This window comes from Lathamus discolor, chromosome Z, assembly GCF_037157495.1.
Source record: "Lathamus discolor isolate bLatDis1 chromosome Z, bLatDis1.hap1, whole genome shotgun sequence".
NCBI classification, from domain to species: domain Eukaryota; kingdom Metazoa; phylum Chordata; class Aves; order Psittaciformes; family Psittacidae; genus Lathamus; species Lathamus discolor.
This window is the reverse complement of record NC_088909.1, coordinates 111,862,146-111,883,865: the sequence shown is the minus strand read 5'-3', so window position 1 is coordinate 111,883,865 and position 21,720 is coordinate 111,862,146. Positions and strand designations below refer to the sequence as shown.

At 61.3% G+C, this 21,720-nt stretch overlaps 2 protein-coding genes across 2 annotated transcripts; both read right to left on the bottom strand.

Annotated features, from left to right (window-relative positions):
* Positions 1–4,518: 4,518 nt before the first annotated feature.
* LOC136005991 (one cut domain family member 2-like) lies at positions 4,519–10,375 on the bottom strand. The gene is made up of 3 exons (XM_065663883.1): positions 9,637–10,375; positions 5,552–6,961; positions 4,519–5,283 (listed from the first exon to the last, which is right to left on the bottom strand). The coding sequence occupies exons 1-2, from the start codon at positions 10,373–10,375 to the stop codon at positions 6,684–6,686; spliced, it is 1,017 nt and encodes a 338-aa protein (XP_065519955.1). The 3' UTR covers positions 4,519–5,283; positions 5,552–6,683.
* Positions 10,376–12,160: 1,785 nt separating this feature from the next.
* Positions 12,161–21,665, bottom strand: LOC136005841 (alpha-N-acetylneuraminate alpha-2,8-sialyltransferase ST8SIA3-like). Its single transcript, XM_065663735.1, has 7 exons — positions 20,626–21,665; positions 20,253–20,425; positions 19,981–20,168; positions 16,785–16,955; positions 15,333–15,455; positions 13,827–14,384; positions 12,161–13,606 (listed from the first exon to the last, which is right to left on the bottom strand). Exons 2-7 carry the CDS (start codon positions 20,322–20,324, stop codon positions 13,324–13,326), a joined length of 1,395 nt encoding a protein of 464 aa, XP_065519807.1. The 5' UTR covers positions 20,325–20,425; positions 20,626–21,665; the 3' UTR covers positions 12,161–13,323.
* Positions 21,666–21,720: the final 55 nt, after the last annotated feature.

Genomic DNA, 21,720 nt, shown 5'->3' with positions numbered 1-21,720 from the left:
CCAGCGGAAGAGCGGCTCGAGCTTCCCGGCAGGGGGAACCCCCGTTACAATCCTCACCGTCTGGATCCCACCGCTTCCCATCCCCATTCCTGCCTTGGGCAGGGAATGAGGGCACAACCTCAGGGAACGGGGAGGGTTGGAAGCACCCTTCAAGCTCGTTTCATTCCAGTGAGGGCCGGCTTAGCGCAGGTGCCTCCAAGCCCCATCCAACCTTGGGCGATTCCAGGGGTTGGGAATCAAACAGAGGGCTATATTACAAGGCTTTCAGGACCACAAGCTACTGGGGAAGGCCAAATGGAAGTGGTTCTTTGCACATCCCTGCCATAGCCTTAGGGACAGACAATAGGAACGCTCCGCACACGTTACTCCAGGTGCCTCGTGGGAAGCCTGTGACTTCCACGCTCCATTCCAAGTGGGAATTGCTTTGGCTTTATGGCTGGTGCGAGCGTGGGGCTGGGTTCCAACGGGAGGGCACCAAGGATCAGGAGTGACACAAAGGGGATGGATGCCCACCACAGCCTTGCCCATCACAACAGCGCTGGTGACCCGCACCTCGTGTCTGGGGCGATGGAGCATCAGCACCTGGCCACGGACTTCCATAGAGCCAAAGGAATTCCTGCGCTGGGGAAACACACGCCGTTGGCTCCCCCTTGAGCCCCATGTGCAGACTGCATGGGATGAGTTGAACTGGGCGGGGAGGGGGGGGGGGGGATAAACTGCCATGGGGCCAATTTAGGGGGGGTTGGAAGCGCCCTTCCAAGCGCATCCAATTCCAGCCCCCTGCAATGAGCAGGGATCCCTTCCCCTGGGCACGGGTGCAGGGATGCGGCACCCCCACCGCTCCATGCGAGTCAGTTTGGGTTTCGGACAGGGACGCATCAGGACCCATGGAAGCACCGGTCCTGGCCGGTGTGGGGCGGAACCGCGGGTGTTTCGCGTGCTATGGGGCCCCGGCTGCCCCAGAGGGAGCTCCGAGGCCGGTACCAGCGTCCAGGGAAGGGGTTGCCATGGAGACGCAGGATGCTCCGCACTGCATCCCGCTGCGCCAGCCTTAGGCGCGCTGCTGTCCAAGCCGGCGCTGTCTGAGGTATATCGGAGTGCGGGGTGCGCGGTCAGCGTGCCCCTGGTTAAAGCTTTGGAACCGTGGGGAAAGGGAGAGGAGGAGGAAGGAGAGGGAAAAGGAGGAGGAAAAGGAAGAGGAGGAGGAAAGAGAGGAGGAGAAGGAGGAAGAAAAGGAAGATGAGGAGTAAAGAGAGGAGGAGAAGGAGGAAGAGAAGGAAGAGGAGGAGAAAGGAAGAAAGGAGGAAGAGAAGGAAGATGAGGAGAAGGAGTAAAGAGAGGAGGAAGAGGAGAAGGAGGAAGAAAGGAGGAAGAGAAGGAAGATGAGGAGAAGGAGTAAAGAGAGGAGGAGAAGGAGGAAGAGAGGAGGAGGAGAAGGAGGAAGAGAAGGAAGAGGAGGAGAAAGGAAGAAAGGAGGAAGAGAAGGAAGATGAGAAGGAGTAAAGAGAGGAGGAAGAGGAGGAGAAAGAGGAAGAGAAGAGGAGGAGAAGGAGGAAGAGAGAAGGAAGAGGAGGGGTAAAGAGAGGAGGAAGAGGAGGAGAAGAAGGAGAAGGAGGAAGAGAAGGAAGATGAGGAGGAGGAGAAGGAGGAATAGAAGAAGTATGAGGACAAGAAGGATGAATAGAAGGAGGGAAAGAGAAGGAGAAAGAAAGGAGAACAAGAAGGAGAAGGCAGAGTAGTAGGAGGAAAGGAAGGAAGAGGAGGAGAAGAAGGAGAGGGTGAGGAAGAGAAGGAGGAGGAGGAGAAGGAGAGATGAGAAAAAGGAGGAGGAAAAGGAGGGGGAGAAGGCAAAAGAAGAATAAAGAAGGAACAGAAGAAGAAGGGTGAGAAGGAAGAGGAAGGATGGGGGAGGAGGAGGAAGTAAAGAAGGAACAGAAGGAGGAGGAAGAGGAGAAGGGGAAGGGAAGGAAAGAGCCTTTGGTATCTGCAGGTCTGTGCCCGCTTGGAGCTGAGGTATCCACAGGAAGAGTCAAGAGGAGGAGGAGGAGAGCCCCGAGAGGCCCCAAAGTCGCTGCTTTGGCTCGAGCAAGGCACTGGTGCCCCCGGGCAGGGGCACACGGAGCGGGAGGAGCACCGGGAAGGCCGGGGCGGCTTCCACCCGGAGAGGCGGACGGAGCGAAGGCAACGCGTAGATAGGGCGGAGCGGCTGCGTCGAGCTGCTGGTCCATGGGCATCCGGAGGCGTTCCGCAGGCTGATCCTTAGGGAAAGGCTCAAAGCCCAGCCGCGATGCCCTGCATGAGGCTCCTCCAGGCTCTGCAGCCACGCAGGGCCTCAGCAGTGACGGAAGGGCCTTCGTGGTCCTCAGATCAAGGTGTTCCTCCCCATAGGCATCTAAACCAGCTTTGGAGCTCGGGCAAGAGGAGCTAAATCCATTCCAATTCATTCATTAAAGTTCATTCCAATTGAATTAATTAACTTCATTAATTAACTTCATTAATTCAGCTCATTCCAATAGGAATGAGGCATTAATGGCTCTTGCATTGCCCCAGCAGCCCGCGCTCACCTTGGGTTGACCACGTGCTAATGGCAGGATTAAGGGGCTCCTAAGGCAAAACGGAGTTCGTGGACCTCCGGAGGTACAGGCTGTGGGAATGTCAAGCAGCATCCAGGAGGGAATTCCCCTCCATCGGATGGTTCAGCTGGAGAAATAGGATACAAGAGGCTAAAGGGCACCAATTCCCCAAAGCCAAGCGAGCGACTTGAGAGTAATCGCTTCGGAACGTGATACTAATGGAGCTTAATGCGGCTTTGTTTCATTGCCCGCTTGAGGACCAGCATCCATTGATTTTCATCGGAAAAGCGGAGTTGTGAGCAGCCAGCCGTCATGGAATGCTCTGGATTGCAACGGACCTCCACGCTCATTTAGTTCCATGGGCAGGAACACCTCCCACTAGAGCAGGTTGCTCCAAGCCCCATCCCGCCGGGAACAGTGGCAGGGATGGACCATTCCCAACTTCCTTGGGCAACCTGCGCCAGTGTCCCCGTCCCCCCCCCGCCCAGGGAAGGTGCAGGTGCAGACCCTTTCCCTAAGGAACCAACCAATGGACCAAGCCTGGCTCCATCGCAGCTCAACACAACAGCTCCATCCACGGAGTGGCTCCACGTCTCCAGACGCTCTCCTTGGCTGGCAGGAAGGCAGGAGGGCAGCGGCGTCCCCGGAGCCGCAGCGTCCCCGAGGATCCGGGATGGGATGGAGGAAGAGCCGAGGCGCACCTCGACGGGGGCACAAGCAGGATGCAGACCGCGCGGTCGAGAGGTCCTGGGTATCTTTGGTATCATCAACACGAGTGGGCAGTCGGTGAGGTAGCCTCTTTGGTTCTCACTAGCAATACAAAGGGGTGGGGTTTTTTCCCGTTTTTCTTTTTTTTTTTCCTGTTTTTCTTTTTTTTTCCTGTTTTTTCTCTTTTTTTCCCCATTTTTCTCTTTTTTCCCTGGTTTTTCTTTGGTTATCCTTTCACACACGCCAAAGCTCCTCCTGGGAAGCAGCTTTGCTGAAGGGGGCTCTCTCTTGTTGCTCGGCTCCAGCTTCGGCGTGAAGAAGCCACAAGGTTCAGGCAAAGTATCCCAATGTCTTTCCCGTCCCACATTCATTCCGGATGCACGCTTTGAGGTGGAAAAGGCCTTGCTTGTCCTCAGAATTCCCTCTGAACGCAACCTGTGGTGCTTACAGGTACCTGTGAGCAGCGGGCATCCTTTGGGGGGGGCAGAAGGAGGTCAGTAGAGACGTTAGAAAGGCTTCTTGTGCCATCACCCTCGCATCAGGTGGGGAAAGATGAACTCCAGCGACTCAAACTTGGCCGTTCAAGGCATTGAAGTGAATCAAAGGGAGGAATTGAGCCCTTGCTCCTGGCCGGAGCAGATCCAGGCTGCTCCGTGAAGCCGCGCTCAAGCGCGACCGCAGGCATCGTGCCGCCGATGCGCTACGGCATCCGCACGGATCCATGCGGATCAATCCCAAATCAAGCCCCAAAGGCTGGGAGGAAGCAGCGACAAAGGAGTCTGATCCCTGCGCTCTGTGTCCAGGCCAAATCCCCACGGGATTTTCGAGCTCCATGGGATTTAGACTGGAGAGAGCGCCCAGGAGCCAGCCCGCGCTTCACTTCAGTAAATCACACACGCAACCGAGAAGAGTTGGGGTGAAATCCCAACGTTTCGGGAGCCAAACGGAAGCCGTTGGAAGCTTTGCCTTTATCAAAGCCTCCCACTGATAAAAATGCCCCCCACGTCGGAAACGGAAATGGGGCCACAAAGTTTCCCCGTGCCTTAAAACCACTTCGGCATTGGGACAAGAGGTCGGGTTGCGTCCGAGCGGTGCTGGTGCCGTGGCATTCCCGTGTCGTGCGTCGGAAGAGGAGCTCCCCATTCCCGAGCGCGGGTTGGAGTGGAGGTTGCTGGTTTAGTCCTTCTCAGGTCTTTGGATTCAGCTTAAGGGCGGAGGGATCCGGGATAAAGCCATTCAACGGAGGGCATCGAGCACGTTCCTTGTCCCTTCGGCAATATCCAAGGGCTCCTGGAAGGTGACTTCATCTGGGATGTGCCCGCGGTACTCACTACTCCAAGTGCACGGTACGGAAGATGCTGGGATGACGCGCCAGCCTTTGGGAGCAGAAGGGATGAAAGGAGCAAGCTCCGTTGCGGGGCTCCAGAGATCCATGGGTTGCAAACGTGCCGTAGTTGAGGTTTCCTTTTGGGCTGGGCAGAACTCGGCACGGATCCCGCCCCGAGCTGTACCTACAAAGGGATCCACCCGCAGTACGCGCTCTCCGCACTGCTCTCGTCCGACGGATGCTACCTGAAAGTGGCAGTGAAATGGAAGAGGTAACACAGGGCCACGGAGGAGGCAGGGATAAAACCGCAGCAGGGACTGGGAGCAGAGCAGTGATTCCAGCGAAGGTGCTCTCTTCGGAGCCAGTCGTTTGTCCGGATTGACTTTGTTACGGCTGTTGGGATGCATCCTGCAATGCTTCGGGTTGGAATGGACTTGGGGCTCCAACCCCGTGCTACAGGCAGGGCCACCTTCCACTGGAGCAGGCTCTGCTCCAAGCCCCGTCCAACGCAGGCGGAAGAGTAGCGAAGGCCTCCTTTAGAGGCAGAGATGGAGCAGCGCGGCACCGCCGTGCTCCAGCTCCTTTGGGCCTCGGTCTGTGCCATGAGCTGGGTTTGATCAAGCACCGCCACGCACGCGGGCGTATCTTGAGACCAAGCTACGGCCAGTTGCATCCCTGCGGAAGGAGGAGGAGGAGGAGGAGGAGGAGGTTGCTCAACGGGCTTCGCACGCAGAAGGATGCCTGAAGCTCTGCACACACAGGACACCAACCGCCCCCAACGCAACCCACCAGGCCCAACCGAGGACTTGGCGCTGGAGAACGGGGCTGTGCCAGCGCCGTACCCCAGCATCTCCCTCTCGGGGAGAGAGCCCGTGTGTGGGGCAGAAAGAGGGGAGACACAAACGACCCCCCCCCCCCCCCCCCCCAGTTTTGGTTGCACGACCTGCGGGGAGCTCAACGGCAGCGCAAGGGGTGCGAACGCTCCGCCTCTTTGGTTTTGTAGCTGTCGAGGTCTCGGTTGCTCTGATCCTTGTTCCTTTGGGAAGAGAACTGCATAGGCACAAACGGAAGAGTCTGCAGCAGCGGGGGGGGGACAGGCCTGGAGGTGGGCGGCGAAGCGGCCCTCGCCGCGGCTCCGCTCTCCTTCTCCTCAAGCCTTCCCCCTGCCCGACCCCGCTTGCGGAGCCGGCCGCGGTGCCCGCTTCGCTGCCTTGGCTCCGTGCTCCGGGCCCCATCCCGGTGCCGGCCGGGCGCAGGAAAGGGTTCTTTGGTTTCCATTCAGTCGAACGTACAAAAAACAAAGGCTTCAAGGGCCTCGGCTTCTCCAGGCAGCCCCGAGGAGGCCGTGGCAAGCTCGAGGCGTCTTTGGCTTGCAGTGAAGGCTGTCTCTTTGGTGTGCTGGGCTCCCAGCGGCCCCGCGGGGGGCAATAGACGGAGGCACCCGAAGGGCTTGGGTTTGGTTTGGTCCTGCTCGGAACGGCTCTAAAGCACCCCCGAAAGGAGCCAAACCGCACGGAGCGCCCGAGGTATTGCGGTCGGAAGGGTGCTCTTGAGGAAGGATGCTCTTGAGGAAGGGTGCTCTTGAGGAAGGGTGCTCTTGAGGAAGGGTGCTCTTGAGGAAGGGTGCTCTTGAGGAAGGGTGCTCTTGAGGAAGGGTGCTCTTGAGGAAGGGTGCTCTTGAGGAAGGGTGCTCTTGAGGAAGGATGCTCTTGGGGAAGGATGCTCTTGGGGAGCAACCCAAGAAGCCAAGGGAGGTAGGAACGACCTGAGCCCCTCTAGAGCCTTCGCTGCGCGGTCGCTCCTGAGCCTCAGGTGCCAGCGCAGCCCTCGGGCCGACCTCCGCAGTGTGCTTTGGGACGGGCAGCCGGGCTCGGAGCCGTCGCTGTGGCTTTGTGCTTGTCGCGCGGTCTGGGACGAACGGATCCGAACGGAAACACCCCCCCCCCCCCCTCCAACCCCGAACCCAACTGAGCTCTTTGCGCCCCGCGGAGCCTGAGCGACGAAGCGAAGACCTCCGGGGCCCTCCCGCGTCTTGGGAAGAGGCGGCCGCTTCGGCTCGAGCCCCGGCGCTGCCGTCAGGCCCTGCCGCAGGGGCCGGGGCCGGCGGTGCCGCCGCGCTCCTCCTGCCACTTGTCGAGGCTGCGGCGCCGGGCGTTCATGAAGAAGTTGCTGACGGTGGTGAGCTCGAGGCCGAGCTGGCGGGAGATGGAGGCCTGCAGCTCCTTGGAAGGGCGCCGGTTCTCCTGGAAGATGGCCAGGAGCGTGCGGCGCTGCAGCTCGGTGAACACCAAGCGCGAGCGCTTGCGCCCGCCGCCCCGCTCCTTGCCCGGCTCCTGCTCCTTGCGCCTGCAGGCTGCGGAGGAAGGGAGGCGCAGGGTTAGGAAGGCTCCGCCGCGGGGCCTCAGCCCTGCTTTGGGACGCGCCGTCGCCGTGGGGAGCACGGGGAAAGGCCAAGGAAGTCGGGAGCGCTCCATCCCCACGGCAGCGCTCAGCCTGCTCTAGGGCAAGGGGTCCGTCTGGGAGCCCCTTCAGGAGGGCAGCAACGGAGCCGGAAGGACCTGGGACTGCGACTCGTGGAATGGCAGAGCGGCTCGGGCCCTTACAGCTCGCCCAGTTCCACCTCCCGGTTGTGCCAATGATGCCGGCGGATCCCAGCCCCAGTCCTAACGGATCCTAAACCGCTCCTAATGGCTGAAACGGGAGAGCGTGGAGCGCTGAAACCCACACCACTGCCGGAGCAGCCCCAGGCTTCCAAACAGCCGGGAGACAGAGAATTCCATAGGTTAACACAGGCAAGGGATGCGCCGGGCCAAACCAGCCCGGGGGGACTGACAAATGGGATGGGTTTCGAGCTGCTCCATTGAATAACGCCGCAGGCGGAGACGTGAAACGGGAACCGAAGTGGGAATTGTCCGCCATCAGCCCCGGATCAGCCTTGAACCCGTGCACCTCCGTGTGAAGCATCTTCAGGCCAGGGGACTTCTGTGTCCGCGGGCAGGGCTCCCCCCATGATCCCATCAGAGCGGGATGAAGCCCTCATTCCTGACCGGAAGTGCTGCCGTGCTCCTATGGAACACAGGGATGGGGCAGGAGGCCGCTGGTGCATCCCCCCCCCCCCCCCAGCATCCCAATTTGCCGCATGGATTGCTCCAGCGCAAGCCCTCCTCTATGAGGATAAAGGAATAGGTTCCATCCATAGGTCACACACTGGATACGGAGCTTCCCATCCCATAATACTTAGCTACAGACCGCACCGGCTACAGCACAGGGGCGAGGAGCTGGGACCCCCCCCCCAGCCTTCCCTATGGACACCGCTGCCCATTGCCTGCAGCCTCTCCTCTCCCCTCTCCCGTATCCCCCTGATCCCAACCATCCCGTGCATCCCAGCATCCCCCTGATCCCAACCATCCCGTGCATCCCAGCATCCCCCTGATCCCAACCATCCCGTGCATCCCAGCATCCCCCTGATCCCAACCATCCCGTGCATCCCAGCATCCCCCTGATCCCAACCATCCCGTGCATCCCAGCATCCCCCCTATCCCCCGTCCCTCTCTCACCATCCCCCCCGATCCCTCCCCCCCCCCCCGCTTCCCGACATCCCCCCCATTCCCGACGTCTCTCCCGCTTCCTTCCCAGTCCCTTTCCCTTCCCCTTCCAGCCCCGCTCCCGCCGCTGTCCGTGGTGCTGAAGGCGCTCCGGGCCCTTTCCCCGCCGATAACGGGAGCAGCCCGGAACGGCCGGGATCGGAGAATGGGAATGGGAGGGATGGGAGGGAAAATGGGAGAAGGAGGGGGGACAATGGAAGAGAGGCTGGAGAATAGGGAGTAAGAACAGAAAGGAACGGGATCGAAAGCAACGGCATCGAAAGGAACGGCATCGAAAGGAATGGGATCGAAAGGAACGGGATCGAAAGGAACGGGATCGAAAGGAACGGGATCGAAAGGAACGGGATATAAAGGAATGGGATTGAAAGGAACGGGATCGAAAGGAACGGGATATAAAGGAACGGGATATAAAGGGATAAGCAGCACATCATCCTCGCTATTCCACCAGCAGAAGAAGCAACCCCACCGCTAGAGCTCCCGTGGGGGATGGCCCTGTCCGGACAGCAGATTCCTGTCCCCTTTGGGATCAGCTTCCAGGAGCACGGAGCAAAGGGCTGGATTTTCCCAACGTCTCCGTGCCTTTTGGCTTATTCCCTCCGCTCGGGGCAGGGGGGGGGTTCAGCGGTGAGGAAAGGGGCAGGAGGCAATGAGGGAATGGGCGTCAGTATCCATAAGGATACTGATTTTCCCAAAGGGAATGGTGAGTTGCAAAGGGCTTTCCGGCTCCAACTCCAGAGGGAATCTGTGCTCACTCCAAGCTTTATCCATACAATCATGGAGTGGTTTAAGGAAGGGACCTTAAAGCTCATCTAGTTCCAAGAGAGCCACCTTCCCTATGGGCTTGCTCCAAGCATGCCAGGGATGGGGCAGCCCCAGCTTCCCCGGCATTCCCGGTTTTCTGCCCTAGGAACACAACTCCATAGGGAAACCCCAGCCTGGGCAGGGGAAGCACCAGGAGCACGGCTGGAAACGGCGCAGCTCCGGCTCAGGATCAGTGCAAGCCTGGGATGGTTTGGGACCTGGGATCCCGCATCCCTCATCTGCATCCCGCATCCCTCATCCCGCATCCGCATCCCTCATCCTGCATCCCTCATCCCGCATCTGCATCCTTCATCCTGCATCCTGCATCCCTCATCTGCATCCCGCATCCCTCATCCCGCATCCGCATCCTTCATCCCGCACCCCTCATCCCTCGATGCAGCGGATGGCGGGGGGGGGTTGGTTCGGACCCGTTCCCCCCGGCCGCGGGGGTCCCGGTGCTGGGGGTGTCCCCGGTAGAACAATGGGGGCTGCAGCGCCCCTCGCCCGCGCCAGGGGGCGCCCTCCCCCCCCCCCCCATGGGCACAATGCGGGTGCGGGGATGAACGGGGCCGGTGCCGGGGTCCCCACCCCCGGTTACCGGTAACGGTGCTCCCGGCGGTACCTGCGAGGCGCAGCGCTGCCATGCGCTGGAACTCGGGCTCCTGCAGCCACTTCCACATCCTGCGGAACGTTTCCCGGCCGGACTTGAGCTTGCTCCAGGGCTTGGGGTTGCGCAGCAGGTCCGAGAGGGTGCCCTGCGAGCGGCAGAGCACCCGCTGCGCGAAGATGGCCTGCGGGATGCTGTGGCGCTTCAGCTCGGCCGAGATGCGCTGCGCCACCTCCTTCGTGTTCAGCTCCTCCGCCGCGCCGGGGCCGCGCTCCCGGGGGGCTCCGCCGCTCAGAGGCGCCGGGACGGGGCCGGGGCCGAGCCCGCGGGGGGGCAGCGGCTCGAAGTCGCCGTAGCCGAGGAGGCTCTGCCGGGGCCCGGGCAGCGGCGCCAGCGCCGGGGCGAGCGGGGGGAGGCCCTGCCCCGCGCCCGCAGCCTCCTTGGGGGCTCCGTAGAGCCCGAAGCCGCCGGCGCCGCCCGGGACGCGCTGGGGGTGCTGCGGGCCGAGCGGCGGCAGCAGCGGGGTGAGGGTGGCGAAGGAGCCGCCGGGGGCCGCGGCCAGGCCCGGCTCGCAGGGCCCGCCCAGCGCCGGCAGCAGCGGCCCCGGCGCCTCGGGCCGGAACTCGGCGGCGGCGGCGGCGTCCAGGAGCGAGCCCAGCCCCGGGGGCAGCTCCCGCAGGGCCCCGGCGGCGCCGCGGCCGCCCAGGATCGGGCCCTCGGGGCCCAGCGGCTCCAGCGCCAGCTCCGCGTTCATGGCCCCCGGCGGGGGGGGGGGGGAGGGGGGAGGGGGGGAGGGGGGGGAGGGGAAGGGGGGGAGGGGCACCGGCACCGGCACCGGCACCGGGGCCGCGCGCGCTACCGCGCGGCGCCTCGCGCCGGCCCCGGGAGCTGTCCAGGAGCGCGCGCCCGCGGCCGGCGCGCCCAGCGCGGGGGGGGGGGGGGGGGGGCGTGGCCTGAGCGCCGGGAGCAGCCAATGGGAGCGCGGCAAGGGGAGGGGCGGGGCCTGGCGGCGCTGCCTCGGTGGAGGGGGGGGGAGCGATCTTAAAGGGACCGCGGAGCGTCCGGTAACGGCGGTGCTGGGGGGGGGCGGTGTTAAAGGGGGGCCGGGACCGGGAGCATCGGGAAGGGCGAAGGAGGAGGAGGAAGGGAGGGAAATAAGGAAAGGGGAGAGGGAGGAAAAGGAAAGGGAATAGGAAAGGGAAAGGAAGGGGGAAAAGGGGGGGAAAATGGTTGGAAAAAGGGAAAAAAGGAAAATAAGGGGATGGATGGGGAAAGAAAAGGGGGAAGAAAAAAGCAAATCGGGAATGGGCGAGGGATCGCCCCACTCTGAGCCCCCCCCCCCAGGCACCCAGCCCTCAGGGCACCTAAAGGGGCTATGGGCCCCCGGGGGAGCCTTCAGGTCCCTTCCACGCCACCCCGTTCCATGCTCCGCTATTCGCTCCCCGGAAGAAGGGAACCGCCATCCATCGGGAAGCGGCTTCCAAAGCACAAGAAACCCGTTTATTGAAAACCGGAGCATTCCGGGTCGGGATTTGGCACACGATGCTGCAGGCACGGCCACACCACGGAAACCACAGGAGCCCGCTGCTTCCGGAAGGAATTCCACGGCATTCCATGGCCATGGCGCATGCCGGCGGCCTCCGTCACCGCAGGCTCCGCGAAGGGCCAAAGGCCAGCGGGGGGAAGGACCTGAAGGCGATCCCGCTGCTGCCGTCGCTGCGGCCGTCCCTGCCCCATGGCTCCCGCCTGCTGGCCCCATCAGCCCAAGGCCAGCACCCAGCGGCACCCAGCACCCGTCCCGCTGGGAAGGGATGGTACCCGAAGGGAGGTGCCCAAAGGGAGGTGCCCAAAGGATGGTGCCCAAAGGATGCTACCCAAAGGATGCTACCCAAAGGATGGTGCCCAAAAGGTGGTACCCAAAGGATGCTACCCAAAGGATGCTGCCCAAAGGATGGTACCCAAAGGATGGTACCCAAAGGATGCTATCCAAAGGATGCTACCCAAAGGATGGTGCCCAAAGGATGCTATCCAAAGGATGCTATCCAAAGGATGCTGCCCAAAGGATGGTACCCAAAAGGTGGTACCCAAAGGATGCTACCCAAAGGATGGTGCCCAAAGGATGCTATCCAAAGGATGCTATCCAAAGGATGCTACCTAAAGGATGCTATCCAAAGGATGGTACCCAAAGGATGGTACCCAAAGGATGCTGCCCAAAGGATGCTGCCCAAAAGGTGGTACCCAAAGGATGCTATCCTAAAGGATGCTATCCAAAGGATGCTACCCAAAGGATGCCACCCAAAGGATGGTGCCCAAAAGGTGGTACCCAAAGGATGCTATCCTAAAGGATGCTATCCAAAGGATGCTACCCAAAGGATGCCACCCAAAGGATGGTGCCCAAAAGGTGGTACCCAAAGGATGCTATCCTAAAGGATGCTATCCAAAGGATGCTACCCAAAGGATGCCACCCAAAGGATGCTGCCCAAAAGGTGGTACCCAAAGGATGCTATCCTAAAGGATGCTATCCAAAGGATGCTACCCAAAGGATGCCACCCAAAGGATGCTGCCCAAAAGGTGGTACCCAAAGGATGCTATCCTAAAGGATGCTATCCAAAGGATGCTACCCAAAGGATGCCACCCAAAGGATGGTGCCCAAAGGATGCTGCCCAAAGGGGGCAGCATCCCACCAGCGCCTTCCATCGGAGCGAATCCGCGCTTCCAAGCATTGATGCGTGGACATTCCTTGAGCTTGTCTGGACATTCAGTAAGGACGGGAACGGAATTCCATCAGGAATTGGGCTCGGGAGAAAGGCAGGGCCGAAGAGAGGGGAAGGAAGAGTGCGACCGAGGCGACATCAAGTGGTGCCACTTGTCCTGAGCCAGCGGCACCCGCGTCTGCTCGGAGGGGCTAGGCCTACGGCGTTCCTGGTGCTCTCCAGGCTGGAAGCGAGAGGGATACCACCAACGTCCTGGGAGCAAAAACGGGAATGCTGGCGACAGGATAACGGGGAACGGCTTTGACCCGGTGGAGCTCATCCCATAGCGGCTTCCCAGCATGGCCCGGATCCCCCCAAGACGGGGGGAGAGCAACGAGGATGGCAGCAGCAGGGCACGAGCGCAGCGTCGGACCCCAGGGGCTGGAGGCAGAGCGAGCAGGGAGAGGCGGAATGCTGCGCCAGGCTTGGAATACCGAGGGGGGGGGGGAATGCTGGAGATGGGCCTTCATCAGGGACGCGGAGGGAGAGGGCAAGGGAACGGCTTCAACCTGGCCCAGGGGAGGTTTAGGTGGGATATAAGGAAGGAATTCCTTAGGAAGAGGGGGGCTGAGGCACTGGAACGGGTTATCCGAGGGGGAAGCAGGGGATGTTCCATCCCCGGCAGTGTTCCCGGATGGGGCTCGGAGCAACCCGCTCTGGTGGGAGGCGTCCCTAAGCGGAGGCGGCTGATCCCTTCGGACCCATTCCATGCTTCCGTGGAGCAGGCGGATGGGGATGAACATGGTTCGCCTGGGATTGGCCACGAGCAAGGATTCCAAGAGGAAGGAAGAACGGCGCCGGGAGCTTCGGGTCGCCCTGGAAACCTCGGCACCTTCAGGAATAACGATGGGGGGGGGGGGGAACGCACCAGGAAGAGCCTGGAGAAGGGATCGAGGCCGGGATGCAATGGGGAAGAGGGGCTGGAATTCTGCGGCGCTGCTTCGGCGCTTCAGGCACAAGGGGCCAGGGTGAGCTTGGCCAGGCCTGCGCCGTGCATGCGGTAGAGGAGCTGGAATTCGGCCGGGAGCTGGTGGGATTCCTGCCACTTGGTGGTGAACTTGGTGCCTTTCTTGTCGTAGTAGTGGTAGGGCAGCTCCTGGCGGCTGCTGGGGTCGAAGGCGAAGGGCCAGAAGCCGTAGAGGTGGATGCGGTCGCAGAGGGCCGAGGCCAGCGTGTACACGAGGATGCCGGTGCTGAGCCTCTTGGGGGACAAGTGCTTGTTGCGCCAGTACCTGCGCCCAGGGCCGGAAAAGCACCTTTAGGATAGGGATCGGAGGAGCCCTTCGGAGCCTCTTGGCTTGGATGGGGCTTCCAAGGTGCCCAAAGCCCTCTCGGATCCGAGCGGTTCCCTACCAAAAGCAGCAGGGCAGAGGCGCCGCGCGGGCCTTCCGGAAGGAATTCCATGCGGAAGGGAGTGGGTTCAAGCCACCTTAACAACACCCCCCCCCTTACCTGTTCACGTGCTGCATGATGTTCCCCGGCCAGGCCAACTGGACCTTCAGTTGCCCCCGGTGCTCCACGAAGAAATCCACCAAGGTCCTGGTGACGGTGGCCGAGGTGTGGAAGAAGAAAGCCGGGATCCAAAGGATGGCGCCGTCGAGCTTCTTCAAGCTCAGGAAGAAGTTGTTGCGGTCCTGGATGGTGAGCAGGTTGTTGTAGTACTTCTCCAGGATGCTGGGGTTGAAGGTGGTCAGGTTGGTTTTGCGGCCCACGTCCCTTTGGAACGCTTCCGTCGGGGCGAAGTTGCAGCGGAAGACGAAGTCGGCGCGGTCGATGTCTCGGCCGCAGCGGCTGCCGGTGAGGATGCCGCCGTTGCCCACCACGGCGCAGTCGTTGTAGTGCTTGTGCAGGACGGGCGAGACGTCGGGCAGCAGGGAGCGGAAGCCGCTGCTCACGGCGAACACGTACTTGTGGCTCGAGTAGTCGTAGTGCATGAGCTGCCCCACGCGCACGCTGCCCTTGGTCAGAGAGAAGTTCCGGATCACGTCCACGTGCTGCAGGATCTCCTGCCTAAAGGAAAAGGGGGAAAAACAGGGAGCTCGTTCCATTCTTCCCACCCCATTCCCATTTGAACACCCCCCCCCCCTTTCTGCTGTCATTTATCCATAGGGAATGAGCGGAGGCAAGCGTTCCGAGCTCAACGGAGCGCCGGCCACGGCCTCGGCTCGTGCTGCATCCTTCCGCAGGGCCGGAATGCCGCTGCTCATCCCGGCAGGTGAAAAGGGATCCCTAGGGCAAGGTGGAAAGGGATCCACAGGGCAAGGTGGAAAGGGATGCACAGGGCAAGGTGGAAAGGGATCCACAGGGCAAGGTGGAAAGGGATGCACAGGGCAAGGTGGAAAGGGATGCACAGGGCAAGGTGGAAGGGGATCCACAGGGCAAGGTGGAAAGGGATCCACAGGGCAAGGTGGAAAGGGATCCACAGGGCAAGGTGGAAGGGGGTGCACAGGGCAAGGTGGAAAGGGATGCACAGGGCAAGGTGGAAGGGGATGCAAAGGGCAAGGTGGAAAGGGATGCACAGGGCAAGGTGGAAAGGGATCCCTAGGGCAAGGTGGAAGGGGGTCCCCAGGGCAAGGTGGAAGGGGGTGCACAGGGCAAGGTGGAAAGGGATGCACAGGGCAAGGTGGAAGGGGGTGCACAGGGCAAGGTGGAAAGGGATCCCTAGGGCAAGGTGGAAGGGGATGCACAGGGCAAGGTGGAAGGGGGTGCACAGGGCAAGGTGGAAGGGGGTGCACAGGGCAAGGTGGAAAGGGATGCACAGGGCAAGGTGGAAAGGGGTCCATAGGGCAAGGTGGAAGGGGATGCACAGGGCAAGGTGGAAAGGGATCCCTAGGGCAAGGTGGAAGGGGATGCACAGGGCAAGGTGGAAAGGGATCCCTAGGGCAAGGTGGAAGGGGGTGCACAGGGCAAGGTGGAAGGGGGTGCACAGGGCAAGGTGGAAGGGGGTGCAGGGCTCACCTCTGCTGGGCGAAGGCGGTGCGGTTGAAGACCCACTTGGAGGGCCTGTCCTGCAGCTCCTGGCTCAGGGAGTTGGTGATGGGGACAAAGGAGGGGTCCAGGAACTTGAGCGCAAACTGGGACCTGCAAAGGCGGCGCAGGCAGGAGCAGCGCGGTAGCGGCCTTCAGCACCGCGGACAGCGCCCGCGGGGCGGCGGGGGTGCGCCGGGATAGACGGGAATGGGATGCAGCGGGATGCAGCGGGATGGATGGGAATGGGATGCATTGGGGTACATGGGGTCGGGATGCACTGGGGTAGATGGGGTTGGGATGCATCGGGATAGATGGGGTCGGGATGCATTGGGATAGATGGGAATGGGATGCACTGGGATAGATGGGAATGGGATGCATTGGGATAGATGGGGTCGGGATGCATTGGGGTACATGGGGTCGGGATGCACTGGGGTAGATGGGGTTGGGATGCATCGGGATAGATGGGGTCGGGATGCACTGGGGTAGATGGGGTCGGGATGCACTGGGATAGATGGGGTCGGGATGCATTGGGGTAGATGGGATCGGGATGCACCGGGATAGATGGGGTCGGGATGCACTGGGATAGATGGGGTCAGGATGCACTGGGATAGATGGGATCAGGATGCACTGGGGTAGATGGGATCGGGATGCACTGGGATAGACGGGGTCAGGATGCACTGGGGTAGATGGGATTGGGATGCACTGGGATAGACGGGGTCGGGATGCACTGGGGTAGATGGGATCAGGATGCACTAGGATAGATGGAAATGGGATGCATCGGGATGGATGGGGTTGGGATGCACTGGAATAGATAGGATCGGGATGCACTGGGGTAGACGGGGTCGGGATGCACTGGGGTAGATGGGATCAGGATGCACCGGGATAGATGGAAATGGGATGCATCGGGATGGATGGGGTTGGGATGCACTGGAATAGATAGGATCGGGATGCACTGGGGTAGACGGGGTCGGGATGCACTGGGGTAGATAGGATCAGGATGCACTGGGATAGACGGGGTCGGGATGCACTGGGGTAGATGGGATCAGGATGCACTGGGGTAGATGGGGTCAGGATGCACCGGGATAGATGGAAATGGGATGCATCGGGATGGATGGGGTTGGGATGCACTGGAATAGATAGGATCGGGATGCACTGGGGTAGATGGGGTCGGGATGCACTGGGATAGATGGGGTCAGCATGCATCAGGATGCACTGGGATAAATGGGGTCGGGATGCATCAGGATGCACTGGGACAGATGGGATCGGGATGCTGCGGGGTCGATGGGTCGGGAAGCACCAAGCCAAGCCGGAGGGTACCAGTTGCTCCCCGCCGCCCTCCATCACCCCCGACCCCAACGCTGCTCCCGGTGCTGGTGGTGCTGGTGGTGGTGGGGGGGGTAGGACCAGGGCCTGGGGAAGGGGCGCGGGGCGCATCCTCACCTGAATCCCGCCTGGAACATGTACATGCGGGGCCCGGCGGCGCGGGGGGGGCCGAAGATGTTGTCCTTGCGCAGGGAGACGTAGCTGATGAGCGAGAGGATGAGGAGCGCGATGCTGAGCATCACCAGCCCCAGCACGCTGGCCACCCGCACCATCCTGCAGCTCCGCATGCTGGGGGGGGGCACACACACAGAGATATGGGGGGGGGGTTACATAGGAGCCGGCAACGGGGCCGCTTCCAGCGGGAGCGGAGCAGAAAATGGAGGGAGGGGGAGGAGGGAGGGAGGGAGCAGAGGAAATGGCAGCCGGGAATGAACGGGAAGAACGGGAATGCCGCGGGAATGCCGCGGGGACAGCCCCGGCCCAGCGGGGCCGGCGATGGCGGGGCGGCAGCGGCACCCCCCGGCCCCCCCCCCCCCCCCCCCGTTAAACCCAATGCGCTCCCGTTTGCTCCAGTGCCCCCCCCCTCCCATCAAGCCCAGGGCCCCCCTTTTAGCTCCAATACCGTCCCCATTAACCCCAATGCCTTCCCCATTAAGCCCAATGCCCTCCCCATTAAGCCCAATGCCCTCCCCATTAAGCCCAGCGCCCCCCCCATTAGCCCCAATGCCCCCCCATTAGCCCAAATGCCCTCTCCACTAAGCCCAGTGCCCCCTATTAGCTCCAGTACCATTCCCATTAAGCCCAGTACCCCCCCATTAGCCCCAGTACTCCCCCCCATTAGCCCTAATGCCCTCCCCATTAAGCCCAGGGCACCCCCATTAAGCTCAGTGCCCGCCCCATTAGCCCCAATGCCCCCCCATTAGCCCTAATGCCCTCACCATTAAGCCCAGTGCCCCCCATTAAGCCCAATGCCCCCCCCATTAGCCCCAGTGCCGCCCCATTAGCCCCAATGGCCCCCCATTAGCCCCCAACGCCCTCCCCATTAAGCCCAGTGCCCCCCCATTAGCCCCAGTGGCCCCCCATTAGCCCCCAACGCCCTCCCCATTAAGCCCAGTGCCCTCCCCATTAACCCCAATGCCCCCCCATTAGCTCCAGTGCCACCTCATTAGCCCCAATGCCCCCCATTAGCCTCCAATGCCCTCACCATTAAGCCCAGTGCTCCCCATTAAGCCCAATGCCCCCCCATTAGTCCCAGTACTCTCCCCCATTAGCCCTAAGGCCCTCCCCATTAAGCCCAGTGCCCCCCCATTAGTCCCAGTGCTGCCCCATTAACCCCAATGCCCCCCCCATTAAGCCCAGTGCCCCCTATTAACTCCAGTACTGTTCCCATTAAGCCCAGTGCCCCCCATTAGCCCCAATGCCCCATTAGCCCCAGTGCCCCCCATTAGCCCCAGTGCCCCCCCATTAAGCCCAGTGCCCCCCCATTAGCCCCAGTGCCCCCCCATTGTTGGCCCTGGAATGGGCTCCAAAGGCTCCAGGGCAGGGATGCTCCAGCCCTAGGAATTCCTGCCTGGAATCCCGAGGCCTCTGGCCTCATCCCAAGGCTGCCATCCCCATCAGGGGCTCTGCTCGAAGGCTCCATGAGGAGAGGGCGGCATTCCCGAGGGATGCGTGAACATTGCATGGGATGCGGCGGCATTCCCGACGGATGCGCTTCTGGTGCGGCTCGGAAATGCAAGCGAAAGGGATGCTGAGCTCAGCCCTTTGGCTGCCAAGGCCAAGTATAAGGATAGGGATAGCCGTTGTGCTGAGCATTCCCAACTTGAGGAAAAGCACCGGCGAGTATCCAATGGGAAAAGCCCGGGATGGAGCTTGGGACCACCAGCATGGTCCTAACCTGGGAGTGGGGGGGGGAACCTCATCCCATAGGCTCCATCGGAGGGATCCATCCGAGCTTTGGGCTTTCCCTTGGGATCCAGCCTGTGCAGAAGCAGGGGTATCCCAAAGTCCCTTCCCAGCGAAAGGAAGCTGGGATGGAAGCGGGATCGACGGCGGATCCCAACAACGGGGCTGGCAAGGGGATGCGGAGGCCTTTCAGCATCCCAATTGGAAAGCTTTGGGATGCGAGGCCAGCTCCTGCCCTACCCGAGGCGCTTCCTAGGCTGGCTTTTCCACCGGCAGCACCTTCCCCCTTGTGTCCTGCCTTTTTCCTCTCGGGAATTCCTCATGGAATTCCGTCTTCCCTTGACTCTAATGCTATTTCCGAAGCCGGGCCTTAATGGCCTCATGATGGAGAGAGGCCTCGGAGCGCGCCGGCTGCTTTGACTTCCAAGTGGGAATAGATGCGGGAAGCAGGGGGGGGTTTTCCAGCTGAAATTCCACTCTATCCAAAGCCCTATCCCGGGATTTAAAGCAGCTCCAAGGAAGGTTTGGCGTCAGCGGCACCGATCCATGGCCCTCAATCCCTTGAGCATCTCGGCTTGGAGGAATACCGGCGGCCGAGGCAGGGATTGCTCCTCGCTCTTCCCATTCGCCACGGTTTTCCAGGAGTTTGGCCATGGATTCTTTGGGATTATTGAGGATTAAGGGATAGGCCACGGGCTGGAGGCAGCTCCTCATCCTTCCCCTTAGCGCGTTACAGGGATGCCGAGCCCGGAAGGAGCTGACGATGGGATGAACGGGCGCCCTTCTATTCCATAAGAATTCCCTTTTCCCTCCTGGAAACGCTTGGGAGCGGCATTGTCCCCTTTTCCAAGCTCCTATCCCTCGGGAATGCCTTGAAAAGGCTGCCTGGAAGCAATCGCCTCCAGCGCAGAGCGAGCCGCACAAGCAGGCTCGCATCCCGAGAGGATGCGCCCGCTCCGAAGCTCGGCATCCCATCGCGGTGGATGGAGCCTTCCAGCCTGGAGGAAAAGTGGGAATGGGATGGGACCACCGGGAATGGGCTGGGACAGGGAGGGATTGAGGTGGGATGGAGGGAAGCGCTTCCCTAAGAGCTGCCCCATTCCCTGCGCTCGGGGCCTTGAAATCCCGACTTAAAGGGTGGGATTGGGAGTTTTCCATGAGGAAAAGCTGGAAGTTCATCGGGAAGAGCTTTTGTCCCGGCTAAATCCAGCTCGGGAGAGCTTTTCCAGCCCAATGGAAAAAGAATAGCTTTGGCCTAAAAGCGGCGCGCAGAGATTCCTGCGCCATGGAAAACGAGGCCAGCCTCCTGAGAGCCCCTTCCCAAGCTCTGGAATGAGGGCACCCGGGACCTCAGGGCCAAGTGGGACCCTCCATGGATCCCAGCTGGGATGGGGCTGGGTGGGATTACCTGAAGGCTGGAATCTCGTGGAGGATTGGGAAAGGCTTCCGGGATCCAAGTCCTGCCGCTGTCCTATCCCTATCCATGGGGAGCTCCTTGCTGCTCACCTCTCTCCTCCTCTTCCCAACGGGATTCAAAGGGATGACAGGAGCCAGGCGGGATGGGATCTGCCCTAACCTTTCCGCTTGCTCCGAATCCTATGGGATGAGGCTCCTCCGGAGCACAGGCATCCCCCTTGGTACCCGGCAACGGGAGGTGGGAATGGGGAATCCCTTCCCTACCTTTTGCCCGCGAGGATCCCGCTTGGCCCGTCTCTTCATCCCAAGGTTCTGGAAGGCACTGCTTGGCTTCATGGGACGGGATGAATCCCTTGGATTCCAATCCTTAAAGGAAGCTGGGGAGAAGGGCTTTGCGCCCGGAATGTTGGCAACAGGACACCGGGAATGGCTTTGACCTGCCAGAGGGTGCGTTTAGTCGGGATCTAAGGAACAAGGTCCTGGAATAGCCGGGCTGGATCCCTACCCAGCGCCAGGATGGCCCCATCCAAGAGAGGATCGTGTCCTCCATGAGCTCTCATTCCCAGAAGTGGGAATGGGGTCCCCATCCGACCCCCCCCCCCCCCCCCCCCCCCAGCACGGTGCCCCCAGGACCTGCCTCAAGGAAGAGCAGGAAGTTCCAACCCCAGGGTCCTGCCTCCTTGGGAAGAGCAGGGATGTGCGGAAAAGCACCTCAATATCCCGGAGGATGAAGAGCCGGGGCTCGGAGCAAGCTTCCCACTCTTGGGAAGAGAGGCAAGGATTCGCCCATCCACCTTTTATTTCCCAACAGAATACACCCAGAAGCCATCCAGCCACGGATGCGGCGCCGACGGAAGAGGAAGGAGCCGACCGGGATGCGGCGCCCCGGAGCATCCCAACCTTTGGAGCCTCCTCGGCTCCATCCATGTCCTTGGCAAGGCCAACGCAGGGCGAGGAGCTCGAGCAAGCACGACGACGACGACGAGGTTACACTGGGATGCAATGGGATGGACTGGAAGCACTGGGAACACCATAGGGAAAGGCGGCTCCAGGTGGGATCGCGCCGGGATGGGTACCTACCATAAGCTAAGGGAAAAGCCACGGCTCGGAAGGCGCTCTTTCCTACTGGGAATTCCAGCTTTTTTTCCCTATGGATGGAGGCTCCATTCCTGCTCCTTTTGGGGTGTGCAGCTCGGATGTGCTTCGACACCAGGGAATGCAGGGCTGGATGTGGAGGGTCTCCTACAGGGATTCTCCGTGCCCATTCCTGCCGGAGGAAGGATCCAACCTGCCGGCGGGCGCTGCTAAACCCTTCCTTGCTTCCCTATGGAACTCAGGGGCCCCCCCAAAACCAATGGAAGCTCATGGATTTGGGCGTCTTCCAAGGAGCTTTAGGCCTTGCTTATGGAGATAACGCCTTAATTCCATGAGTTTTCCCAGCAAAGCGGCAAGGAAAAGCTGGCAAACATGTCCAGCAAGATTGCCTTCCGGAAGAGTTTTCCATAGCAGAAAGCTGGAGCTAGCCATGGCAAGCCAGGAGATACAGGAGGAGAAGATCCCAGTCACAGCTCAAATGAACCAGGAATATCCCTACGGAAGGGAACGCTTCCCTGGAGCCCTTCCAGTCACTTACCCCTATTCCAGCCTCCGGAACTTATCCCAAGGGAAGCCACAGTGGGAGCCACGGCCGGGCCAAGGCCCGGAATGTCCCGGCCCAAATGGGAAGAGCAGC

Coding starts and splice junctions, on each gene's coding strand:
- LOC136005991 (XM_065663883.1), bottom strand. CDS start 10,375: ATGAACGCGGAGCTGGCGCTGGAGCCGCTGGGCCCCGAGGGCCCGATC. Junction 6,962..9,636: donor GGCAGCGCTGCGCCTCGCAG/GTACCGCCGGGA, acceptor CTTCCTCCGCAG/CCTGCAGGCGCAAGGAGCAG.
- LOC136005841 (XM_065663735.1), bottom strand. CDS start 20,324: ATGAAGCCAAGCAGTGCCTTCCAGAACCTTGGGATGAAGAGACGGGCC. Junction 20,169..20,252: donor GGGATCCTCGCGGGCAAAAG/GTAGGGAAGGGA, acceptor CTCATCCCATAG/GATTCGGAGCAAGCGGAAAG. Junction 15,456..16,784: donor ATGTTCCAGGCGGGATTCAG/GTGAGGATGCGC, acceptor CCGCCTTTGCAG/GTCCCAGTTTGCGCTCAAGT.